The sequence below is a fragment of the Mustela nigripes genome, chromosome 5 (genome assembly GCF_022355385.1).
Source record: "Mustela nigripes isolate SB6536 chromosome 5, MUSNIG.SB6536, whole genome shotgun sequence".
In the NCBI taxonomy this organism is placed as follows: Eukaryota; Metazoa; Chordata; class Mammalia; order Carnivora; family Mustelidae; genus Mustela; species Mustela nigripes.
In genome coordinates this window covers 38,734,339-38,747,792 of record NC_081561.1, presented here as the reverse complement: position 1 = coordinate 38,747,792, position 13,454 = coordinate 38,734,339, and the positions used below count along the sequence as shown (strand labels likewise).

General features: G+C 34.1%; 1 protein-coding gene across 2 annotated transcripts in view; it reads right to left on the bottom strand.

The window, feature by feature from the left end:
* Positions 1 to 1,247: 1,247 nt before the first annotated feature.
* Positions 1,248 to 13,454, bottom strand: part of LMBRD1 (LMBR1 domain containing 1) — a 134,373-nt gene continuing 122,166 nt past the window's right edge. For both annotated transcript variants that reach the window (XM_059400176.1, XM_059400177.1), the window contains 2 exons: positions 1,857 to 1,948; positions 1,248 to 1,715 (listed from right to left, as the gene is read on the bottom strand). In XM_059400176.1, coding sequence (XP_059256159.1) covers positions 1,599 to 1,715; positions 1,857 to 1,948 — 209 coding nt within the window. In that variant the 3' untranslated portion in view covers positions 1,248 to 1,598. The remainder of the gene's footprint in view (positions 1,716 to 1,856; positions 1,949 to 13,454) is intronic.

Below are 13,454 nucleotides of genomic sequence, written 5' to 3'. Positions count from 1 at the left end.
GGAGTTGGGGTACCCAGGAGATAAGCAGGTCTGCCTGATTTCTGGTTTAGGCAATGAGGTATATGCTGGTACCATTTGTAAAAACAAAAACAAAACAAAACCAAAAACGATAGAGAAGGAAGAGGAGGTTTGGTATGCCCAGTAAAATGAGGAGTTCAACTTGTAATTGAAGTCATAATTTCTAGTTAACAGGTAAGTTAAGCTGTAGAGTTTAGGAAAACATAATGTACATATATTAGTAATAAGACATATAGATGGAAATCAAGGGAATAGGAGACTGTCCAGAAAGAAAATACAAAATAAAAACAGAAGGGAAGGGAATTTGGTAAATAACATTAAAGGCTGCATGAAGAAGCCAAACATGAAGGCTATGATAGTAGTATATCTAGACAGACAATCAGAACAGAGCAAAGTGGCACAAAAATTAAGGGCAAGAAGAATTTAGGGGGAGATGGTTGCTAATTCCTAAGACTTTTGCAGAAAGTTAATGATATTTTATTTCAAAGATATGTTTTTTATGAGTTCTAATTTGTGCTTTTTATGAGTTCTGATTTGCTTATGTGAGTAAACTATAATACCATTTGTAATGATTTCTCACTCCCCAAAGTGTGTTCAAAATACCCTATCAATATTACATAGCATTCCTTATAACTTTTGAAAAGAGTAAATCTTTAGAATGGAAAAAATTTTTAATTAAAAATATTTTTAAAGCCAAAATATGATGTCATATATAAGTTGGTTCTATGCCTGGCGAGGAGCCCAATATGGGGCTTGAACTCACGACCCCAAGATCAAGACCTGAGCTGAGATCAAGAGCTGGATGCTTAACTGACTGAGCCACCCAAGCACCCCAATGTCACATACCTTAAACTAATCAGTCAACTAATTTTTTTCCCTGAAGATCAATTATTCTTGACAACATTCCCATTTATGTTGGAAGGCAAATTTTGAGGTTAGCTATCTACAATAATGTATATGCCTTAAATATGACAGAGATGGTAAGATACCTAATGGATTAATATCTGAACAATACAACACATCTTGGAATGAATGCTGTGATCGTACAGCACAAAGTAGCTTGAAATCTGCTCATGAAATATATTTGAATGGCATTAATAATTTAATGTTAGAAAATAGGAAACTAATTGCATAGAGGAGTAACATTTATTTATCAGCTATATTGTATTATACTTAGACAATCAGTTATAGACACTTTAGAATTCCACATTACTCTAGAGACCCAAATGCACAGGTACAAGTGATTTATTATGTTTTTAAGAAGTGACAAGAGGGAATATTAATTCTGGAAGATTTTTAATCAATTCAACACTATTATACACTAGAGAAAAAAAATTTCCACAAACATTCCCTCACAAAGTCCATAGTTTTATATTTACATAGAATTATTACAGCAATTTTAAATGTTAATCTATGATACAATAATGTTACTTCAGATAACATAAAAAATATAGTTTTTTTAATAGCCATGCTCCCATTTTTGACGAAGCTAGTCAGTTCATCCTAATGTTAGTTTAACACTTTAAAAAATGCATAATAGTCATTCAGTCAGCATTATAAAACCCCTAAGACAGAGGCTGTCAAACAGAATAGACTGAGGGCTCATCATCACTTATGTCTGAATCATCTTCATCTACTCCTTCAATGACTGATTTCTTCCCTTTACAACAGGATACAATTAATCCAATCAAGAATACCTGTAAATTTAAATAAGCTCCATGTTATTTCTTATATCTAAAATCATTCAGAAAGCAATGAATTTAAAATCCAATGGCACTACTGTTATACAAATGGGCAAGTAAGAATCAAATTATCCCTACGATACCTGTACTACTTACCACAAGAAAAGCCCAGTTACCAAAGTAGTATGCAGCACTAAAGAACCAGAACTTGTGAAGGAACAGGTATGTCCGCGTAACAGTACATTGATCTATAAGGTAAATAAGGACAACAGTGAGATAGTTTCTTTCTTGAAATGGACTATTAAAAATATATCTGTAAGATTATTAACCAAAACATACAGTCATACAGTCAATAAATTTTAAAGATAAAATTGAAATCTAGGTTTTTCTCCAAAGCCCACTTCTCCAGTGTTAGTACAGTATTAAATTACCAAATAATAGGACATTTAAAAAGATGAATGCCACCAATGTAATCCTGGCTCTTTGGTATAAGAAAAATTATAGTGGATAGTTCACTTTATTTGAAATAGAAGAAGCACTTTAACCTGAAGTTCCAGACGTGTCTTAAACTAAAACAGATAAAGTTTTCCTGATGAAGGTAAGAAATAAAAATGAACAAAGTAATCAGATGTGATTATAATTAAGTTGTACTTTTCTAAGAATCCAATTCTTCGGACAGCTCAAATTTGAGACATGTTTTGAGATTTTTTTTTTTCATTTTAGGAATGCTATTGAAAAGGCTGCTGGTCCTACAGAAATACAAAATTGTTATTTACTGATACCATTTGAATTTTAGATTAGTATTTAAGCTTGAATTAAAAATAGACCATATGCCAAAAGCAATCAATCAGATACTTTTCTCTTTCAAAAAAATGCAACCCTAGGGACGCCTGGGTGGCTCAGTTGGTTAAGCAGCTGCCTTCGGCTCAGGTCATGATCCCAGCGTCCTGGGATCGAGTCCCACATCGGGCTCCTTGCTCCGCAGGGAGCCTGCTTCTCCCTCTGACTCTGCCTTCCACTCTGTCTGCCTGTGCTCGCTCTCACTCTCTCTCTCTTACAAATAAATAAATAAAATCTTAAAAAAAAAAAAATGCAACCCTAAAGAGACAGTGGCAGACTGGTTATTTAACATTTGTGTCAGATTTCATTTTAATTTTATCCAAATATATTATTTCCATTAGCTTACAAAGTCCTCTATATAAACATAGGTCTGAGAAATAATATCTAACGAAATATTTACTTATGCCATTCAGAAAGGTCTGGGAGAGCAGAATATAATGTATTTGACTGAAAAAATTATATATTCTGCAGCTAACAGAGGATTCTAAACTTCCAAATTTCAGAGGAAATTACAGAAGAAAATCCTTATCTTACAAGGCAACTTCTTTTTTAGTCTATCAATTACAAAAATGATTATGATTTCTTCATATTTTAACCAATACTGACAATAGCAAGAAATTCCACATGCAACTAGGAGACTAATATCACATCCTATTGGTAATTAAGAAAATGTATTATTGGTTTCTAATTTTATGAACTCTCTTTTCAGTGTCAATACATAAGTACTATTTTCTTTTAAAACATAAAATTGAGCTGGGAATTCTGTAGCCCAGTTTATTACACAAGGATTCTAATACACTTTATTTTGGGGGCTATCACATGGTTTTCTGAAAAGTAGCCTTTAGGTTATAGTTTATGCAAATATAAGACTTATTACATAAAGTTTTAGATGTGTTATATAAATATATAGATAATCTAAATCTTATCTGGTTTAACCCCTTCCACTATACTTCAACATTTACTTCTGAATTATTCACTACCAACTGGACAAAGCAATCTTTTTTTTTTTTTTTCTGGCAGAGAAACATGCAGTTTAATAAAGAGGTAATACCTTCCTTTCACAAGCTGGGACCACCAATCTAATGATGATCAATATATTGATCCCCATCCCCACAAGGGCCTCCTTCAAATTTGTGCTCTCTTTCTCAACAGAGAAGTCTAGAAGGAATATTCAAAGCTTCCTAATAAAACCCAAAAAGGTTTTAAGCAACAGTGGTTGAATAAATGTTTCTCTCTTCTGTGGTTACTACCACCCAACATTATAGCTGGGTGCTGTGCTGGGAGCTCAGTCTAGCAGAGGAGAAACCTAGTCAGGAAAGCTGTTAGTCATTTACTTCGCTCCCACAATACTTTACTCTCACCTCTATTACAGAACTTGCTTCAAAGTAATATAATTACAGCCATACTTCAGAGATACAGTAGGTTAGGTTCCAGGCCACCTCAATAAAGTGAATATTGCACTAAAGTGAATCAAATGAACTTTCTGGCTTCCCAGTACATACAAAAGTTATGTTTACACCAAATTATGGTCTATTAAATGTGCAATAACATTATGTCTAAATAAACAATGTATATGCCTTAATTAAAAAAAATACCTTATTGCTAAAATCTAACCATCACATGTGCTTCCAGCAATGCATAATCACTGATTGCAGATTACCATAACAAATATAATAGTAATGAAAAAGATGTAAATTTTACAGAAATTACCAAATATGACAGAGATATGAACTGAACAAATGCTGTTTAAAATGGCTCCAACAGATTTGTTCACGCAGGGTTGCTGCAAACCTTCAATCTGTAAACACTATAGTATGTGCAAAGTGCAATAAACCCAAGTGCAAAGAAACGAGGTATGCCTCTATTCAATTTGTCACTTTCAGATAAGCCTGTGGAATCAAAGTATGCATCAGTGTACCTGGCATTCATATTCAACATAACTGCCAAACCAAGCTAAACTTTTTAAAAAGGGTATTTTATTTAAAAATTATATTGCTAAATAATACATTTTCTAATTTAACTAAAATTTGACAAGATTCCAAGGATGTCAAAACAAGATACCTGCATATGTCTTGAAAACGAAAGTATAACTAAAATGCCCAGTATGGTGAAGGAAGAGCCCAGACTGTGGTCTCCGAGAAACTTAGTGTCAAATATCATTTGGCTCCTTCTTTGCCATGTGAATGAGAAAATCTGAACTCTTCAGACTATGCATGTAAAATGGAGATACCACCATATTTCCTTATAGGGTCATTCAAAAGATGAAAAGAGATATACCAAAATCTCCATGCAGTTAATATTAATTTTTTCCCCACTTCAAGGTGTAACTGAACCCATGATAAAGAACACAGTTCTCAAGAGCTGCTCAAGTGGGCTCAAGGAAAACAACTAATATAAAGATTTTATAAGTAGTAAAGTAACAGTCGTAAACAGTAAACCGTAGTAATGCTTAGGCATCAGTATCATGACTACAGCATCTATGTTCATTATTTTTCTGTATCTATAGTCAAAGTGTCACCAGGTAGACCCCAACACCTGACCTTTACTGACCACCCCCTTACATTCACGAATCTCTATTTTACATTTTACCTTAAACTCTTCCTTCTGGCTTACTTCTTAACTCAGGCAAATGAAACTGGAAACCACCCCTCAGGTGACAACTGCCCTGAAAAGACATCCCACTGGCCCACACCACTCAGACCATTTGAACTAAAACCTTAACTTGTGTCTGTGCAGATGGACCAAGGAGTGACACTTGGAATGACCAGCAATCACCTTTACCTCACTATAATACTAAAATCTCTGCCTAAAGAAGAGCCACAGCCTCATTCACATAACATCTAACATATGTATAGACATGTTTTCTTAAGGTGCATGGGTAACCTTATGCTTACCTCCACACAAAGACAAGGCTTCCCTATCTAAATATTCATTCATCCTAACTCTAAACAAACAAACCCAAACAAAAGGTACTCATTCACCCCTTCTTGGGGAGTCACAGCTTTGGAAGCCATTCTTCATGATCTCCTTTTTGCCACAAATAAGTCATCTTTGTGCAATGACTCAATCTGGTGCAGTTCCTGACTCACCAAGAAGCAAACTTGCCTTGGTTCAGTTACAAATATAGATACAAATGGATTTGGTGAAATTTGAATATGTATAATTCAGTAATGTGCTATTTCCTAAGTAGTAATAAGCCTTTAAATAAACATAACCAATTTGAATGTTTCAAAAATGAAGAGAGGGATAGGCTGGGATGTATGCAAAGAATGCCTATTCACAATTACTTTAAAAACAAGAACAGTATGTTCCGTGGCTTAAGTGTTACATGAGCTTCATCTTACAAGTATAAACATATTTGAAAAAAGTCATTCAACCTTCTCAGCATTTTTACAATGTTCTAAACTTAAAAAATAAAAGTTCTATTAGCCATTGCCATGCTTAAAGATACTTTGGGGTCAAAAATTCACTGGATTAGAAATCTCAGGGCCAGAACAAAGATTTTAAAACAGAGGCTGAGCTAGCAGAAGCAAGTAAAATCAAATCCGTTTTCCACAGAGGTCTAATAATCCATTCAGTGACATTTTAAATTGGCTTATTATATTCACTGATTCTTTTGCCCACCACAATAAATATATCTTAAGTATTTTTCCTTATCATATTATTTTATATGTTTATCATTTCCAAAGGTTGTAGATTTGATGCAAACCTTCTTCTTTTTATTTTAATTTTTTATTTTTTATAAACATATATTTTTATCCCCAGGGGTACAGGTCTGTGAATCACCAGGTTTACACACTTCACAGCACTCACCAAAGCACATACCCTCCCCAATGTCCATAACCCCACCCCCCTTTTCCCAACACCCCTCCCCCCAGCAACCCTCAGTTTGTTTTGTGAGATTAAGAGTCACTTATGGTTTGTCTCCCTCCCAATCCCATCTTGTTTCATTGATTCTTCTCCTACCCACTTAAGCCCCCATGTTGCATCACCACTTCCTCATATCAGGGAGATCATATGATAGTTGTCTTTCTCTGCTTGACTTATTTCGCTAAGCATGATACGCTCTAGTTCCATCCATGTTGTTGCAAATGGCAAGATTTCATTTCTTTTGATGGCTGCATAGTATTCCATTGTGTATATATACCACATCTTCTTGATCCATTCATCTGTTGATGGACCTCTAGGTTCTTTCCATAGTTTGGCTATTGTGGACATTGCTGCTATAAACATTTGGGTGCACTTGCCCCTTTGGATCACTAGGTTTGTATCTTTAGGGTAAATACCCAGTATGATGCAAACCTTCTAACACAAGATTAAAAGGTAGTCATTGTTAGGTATATGTCATTATGTTTATATTTATATAAAGTGGTATATGACCATAGAATAATTCTGGTTAATAAGTGCATGCATATATTTTATATTCATGTAATGATTCCACACTGAATAAACAGAAGGGGCTTCTCTCCTCACCATCTGTCATCTTCTAGTTGTTTACCTGAATCACAGATACCTAGGAGAACTATAGATGTCTTTCTGCAGTTATCTAAAAAATAATAATTAGGTATTTTGAATTTGGTTCGACCTTCAAAGTAAATTTAAATCACTGGGTGTTTCATTTAAGGACTGTGTTCTAAAACCAAAAATGTTCAGGAACTTCTGACTGTTGTTCCTCAAAAGGATATATAAAAGTTCTAGTTAAACTAGAGTACAGTTAACAATGAAAAATTAAAATATGGGGGCACCTGGGTGACTCAGTGGATTAAGCCTCTGTCTTCGGCTAAGGTCATGATCCCAGACTCCTGGGATCAAGCCCTGCATCGGGCTCTCTGCTCAGTGGGGAAACTGCTCCCCCCACTGCCCCCACAACTCTTCCTGCCTGCCTCTCTGCCTACTTGTGAACTCTGTTTGTCAAATGAATAAATAAATGTTAAAAAAAAAGAAGAAAAATTAAAATAGGGGTTCAGATATGACATTTTTTCCCAAAAAAAAGTACAAAAAAGGTCAAAATTAAAGGAGCCAAGAAAGGGCATCTGGAGCACATAATATAAATCAAAAGGCTTTTGAATACCGACACTACTACCCTTCCTCCATCTCTTCTCACTTATCATCAAATAGGTAAATAACATAAAGTGTAATTAAATCTGTTTTTCAGTGTAGCAGCAACCTTTGTAACTATATCAGATATACTTTTATTATAGATTTGTTTCCTTTTAGATTATTTGTTACGTTATTATTGATATATGCGGATTGCCACTAAGATAACTTTGGTTATTAACTATGATAAATCACACCTTCTACTTCAAATACATTTCTAAAAGATTTAGTGTTGATTTACGCCACAATTAAGCCATCATCATGTTATACTTTTACCTGAAATCAACTTAGAATTAATTACACTCTATATTTATACTTTATTTATAAAACAAATCCTTATATTACATATGCATATATAAAAAAGGCCTTGGAGCAAAATCATGTATCATGGGAGAATGAACTTTAAAGTGAATATTTTGTTTGACTAGTGACAAAAAACTGGCAGAAGATTGGACTGTTTAGAATACCACCTCATTTCTCATGGTTGTCCATGATTATACTAATTTTAATTTCTGATTAGGGTCTTGATACTACTGAATATTTAAAATAGACATGTAAATCTGTATACAAACTAAGGAGGCTTGACTTTATTGTGATATGATTAGGAATTATTTATCAAATGATTTTAAGAAAGAGAATTACATGAGTGGCGTATAAGCTAGCAAAAGGGATTGAGAGTTGACTGAGGCTCACTAAGTCAAGAGACAATCCAAGAGAAAACGTGAGCTGTCAGGATAGAAAAAAAGGGTTGACTTGAATATTTTCAAAGTAAAATCCCAGTTAATCACCACTGTCAAACGGACTTATAGCATAGAAAATATATACACCTAAGAAGTTTTGATATACTCACAACACACATCCAAATTTTTTAAAAAGGGCAGAAAAAATAAAATATGTAATACAAACCAAAGTTCTACTTTTATCTTAAAATTTAACAAGGAGGATATTGTTAAATCAATATTTTGTAAATTTTAATGGGGGGATGGGTAAAAGGGAAAGAATTGGTAAACATACAGAATCACAGAAATTCTAAAGGAAATAGTTTTATTAGATTTTATGAATATACAAATTATATCAGGTTAATAAAGATAGGACTTGCCAGCTACTTTACCTTAAAGATTGAGTTTTACATCGATTATTTTTAAGAACAAATATAATTTGTGTTGAGCTCTGTTACATTTATGTAACTTTAATATATTTCAAAGGTGCTAAAATACGTAGTGATCCAAGGAATGTTCCTAATTTCATTTGTATTACTCACTGTCTACATAAGATTTATAAAAAGGAGCTACAAAGATAAGCATTAGCATATAACCTATAGAAATATTCACAAACTTATTATTAAACTCTAAATTAAAACGATTTGCTATTTATTAGTCTTAACTGACCAAGGATAGTCAAATATAAAATAAACAGAAAACAATTGTTTTCCACTTTTTAAATTCTTTCATAAAACAATAATAGTTTAATGGGTATAGTAGAAAATATTAAAGGTCAAGATAGAAAAGTGAGATTTAGTTCTTGAGTCTGCCCCATATACCATGAGATTCTGGGGCAAGTCATTTAACTTCTAAGTGTCAGTGTCTTTGTAAGTGACAATGAGATAATATCTGCTTGTGGTATATAGTGACAGGATAAACGGATCTTTCAAGAATTAAATTTAAAGAGAAATCTACATGTGATTTTTTTTTTTTAAATTTTTAAAGAAAAGACTGTTTTAGGAGTTAGGAACCTTGAGCAAGAATCTTTATGTAAATGGCTGAGAAGTTTCACAAAACTACCTAGGTTGGCTTTGGCATAGACTCCAGAGAACTCAGAAAGCTTACACCTAATTAACTTCCCTATTCTGTCTTAGTTGAGCTTTTATCAACACAATCAAAATGTCACCTAGACAATGAACTTTAACATCAAGAGACTTTCTGGATCTCAGGCAAAATCCCAGAAAAATGATGCTCTGGTCAATACCTAATTTTCTGGTCTGCATGGCAACCTCACTTGACAATGGACACTACATCAAGCTATCTCAGCTGGATGGTACCAGTCAATAAGATCAATGAGACCCTTTTCTTGACTACATGCCTACCTAGAAAGTATGTGACTATAAATTTGGTTTCCCATACAGATTCCTTCTCTCTGGTGAGAATTCACTAACCCTGAGCCTCTAGTTTCTTTAATGGTTATACTTCCCATGGCAAATTAATACACTTACATCTGGCTAATGTATTAGTCTCTTCTCTGTTCACTCAGTTATCTGAAGCCAAATACAGACAATGAAGACAAAGATATGGTAGCATTTGATGGGTAGACTGAAATCAAATAAAGTTATCAATTCACAAACATTATTTGTCAAGTAAAAGATTATAAATTTATAGTACTTAACCATGAAGAACTATTTCAGTCTGCTGCGAACAAAGCTTTTTGGTTCAAGAGGACAGACTGGACACAGTCATTTGTTTCTTGTCTTTCCCAGGACCTCATTAAAGTTACAGTATAGGAATAAAGCCTGCACCAATCTCTTAACAGCAAACAGAATGGGAAGAAAGCCATCAGGTGATGGGAGATGTCAATAATAATCTGGGATATGAAAAGCCACGCTAAAAGGTCTCTAATAAAACAACTGGTTTCCCTTCCATTTATTTTAAAATATAATTTAAACCCCAAGTCACAGAGATCCCATGATGAGGCTTCCTAGAAGTTTCTGACACTTAAATACAAATTAACATAAATATGAATACATCATCAGATATATATAGAAAATATCAGCATAAAGAAGAAAGAACAAGATCAACAGAACTGTTCCAAGATAAACAGAATTGTAATTTTATTTAAAGGAAACCATTAAGATAAAGGTTTAGACCATCAGGAATTAAAGAAAATATTACATCCATAAAACAAAAACACTTAAAAGATCAGAACAAGTACTTGAGGAAAGTTAAGACTTTGTTATATGAAACAAAAAATTTAGGATATAGTTTGAAGATCAAGCTAAACACACACTCAAGAATCCAAACTAAAATGGTAGGCATAAAATATAAAATACAGATAAAACAGATGATCAGCTGAAGATACTCAGCAACTAATGAGGATGAGCTCCCCAAGAGAGGGTGGAGAAAAGAGAACTTATAATGTTAGCTTCAAAAGAAGAATAGACTGGCATGAGATTTCTCACTAGTTAAAAATGAAAGACAGATGATGATGCATGCCTTTAAAGCTCCTGAATAAATAATAACATAATAATAAATAAAATAATTTAATAATAAATACATACATAATTTCTTATGTAGAATTCTAAGCACAACCAAATTACCCATCAATTATATCAGTTGAGGGCAAAATACTTTTCAGACATATAAGGTGTTTTGCGTATTTCATATAAAGCATGTCTTTTTTTTTTTTTTAACTCAATCAAAACTAGAGGCTTGGGGGAGGAAAATCAAGGAAAAAAGATATGGCTTATAGTGCATCAAAAGTCCAAAGAACAGAAATTATAACACTACAGATGAGCAGCAGAATCAGGAAACATAAGGTACATAAGGAAATCATAAGGTACTTAGAAGGTACAATGGATTTCTTCCAACACATAAAGTAAGCAAGAAACTACAAGATGATAGGTATACTAATATTTTGTGAAACTTTAATAACACTTTTTAAATATAAAAAAATTAAAAACTGGCTTAATTCTGGAAACTGTTGCTCTGAGGGAGAAAGAAAAATACATATTTTCTTATCCTCAAGGAGCTTAAGTTCCTATAAAAGACAAGAACAGGGTATCTGTGTGGCTCAGGACAGCATGCAACTTCTGATCTAGGGGTTCTGAATTTGAGCCTCATGTTGGGCATAGAGATTACTTAAGAACATGTTTTTAAAAAGTAGAAGAGGAATAAAACAGTATAAGTGAGATAATATATATAAATGACTATAGGGATGCCTGGGTGGCTCAGTTGGTTAAGCAGCTGCCTTTGGCTCAGGTCATGATCCCAGTGTCCTGGGAATGAGTCCCACTTCGGGCTCCTTGCTCAGCAGGGAGCCTGCTTCTCCCTCTGCCTCTGCCTGCCACTCTGTCTGCCTGTGCTCACTCTGACAAATAAATAAAATCTTAAAAAACAAAAAAAAGACTATAAATTAAGAGAGAGTAAGGTAATGTCATAAAAAGTAAATGTCATGAGAATTCAAAGGATAAAAAGAGACTGAACAGGTGTAAAGGTTCATAAAAGAGGGTCAAGTTTGATATAAACATCAGGACTCCGAGTGATGAATATGGGCTGGGCGGCACAGAAACTAGTTGTGAAAATTTCAAGAACAAACAGCTGAAAAGCAAAGGCGGAAAAGATGACCATGTTCAGAAGATGTATGAAAAAACAGAGGTAGACCTTCAATCCTAGACTGAATTTGTCAGAGGTACTTAAGGTTTCTAATGGAGGAATGGCATTATCAGAGTACTTTAGAACAGTGGTTTCCACAGTGTGGCTCCCAAACCAGAACCCTCAGAAAATCCTGGAGTCCCACCTCAGATTTACTGAATCAACAATCTGTCATCTGTGTTTAACAAGCCTTCAAAACTCAGATCATGTGTAAGTTTAATAATCACAGCTTCAGAACAATTAAGCTAACAGCACTGTGTAGTGTGGGTCAGAGTGGAGCACTAGTTAAAAGGTACAGCAATTCATGTGAGACATGAAAGTCATTCTGGCAACAAGCTGCATCCCTTAGCAATTGACAGGGCATGGAGAAAGAGTGAATAAAGGTAGGTGTGCTTTGAAGACTTGTGGTAGCGTGAGAAATAGTGAAGTCAGTAAGTATAGTTCAAAGGCTTTATCTAATAGTTTATACACACTTCATCAAGAACTATTCATTTTAAACATTTTAAAAAACACATTATTAAAATAAGGCAGGCTCTTTATATTATTTTCATAGGACTGGTAAGTCCTATAGAGCAACCTTTAGATAGCTAACAGGCTAACATCTTTATTTTGCTTGCTTTCTTGACCATAGGTAATACCCTAACCCCACATACCACATGACAACACTTGCTTTCAGCTGTGAGGGAAATCTAATGAGAAAATGTGCAATGACCAACAGTGAGACTAAGAGTTTAATAGGTTATCTTAATAGTCCTCAATTTACAAAGGCATACCAGGAACAACACAAAGCCAAACAGGCTCAAAGAAAAAAAAAAAAGATAATCTTAATAGCTACAAACAGATTTTAAAGACAATTATTCTAGTTATAACCTAATAAGTAGAATATAAAATATTAAGTAACATTTTCTAATTAAAACGCTAAAAAACATAGTCATCACCCTGACTCCTTGTTCTCTCCTATCCTATAACAGATTCCTTAGCAAATCCTATTGGCTCTACCTTCAAAATACAGCAGCATCTAGTTTCATTGATATGTTCTACTTTATCTCTGGTTTCTACCTCATTGATCCCAGCTCTAATCTTGATGATTTCCCTTCTTATGTGTGGAGTTGGTTTGATTTGTTGTTGATTCTCCAGTTCTTTAAGGTGTAGAGACAGCTGGTGTATTCTGGATTTTTCAATTTTTTTGAGAGAGGCTTGGATGGCTATGTATTTCCCCCTTAGGACCGCCTTTGCTGTATCCCTTAGGTTTTGGACCAAAGTGTCTTCATTCTCATTGGTTTACATGAATTGTTTCAGTTCTTCTTTGATCTCCTGGTTGATCCAAGCATTCTTTTTTTTTTTTTTAAGATTCTATTTATTTATTTGACAGAGAGAAATCACAAGTAGATGGAGAGGCAGGCAGAGAGAGAGAGAGAGGGAAGCAGAGTCCCTGCTGAGCAGAGAGCCCGATGCG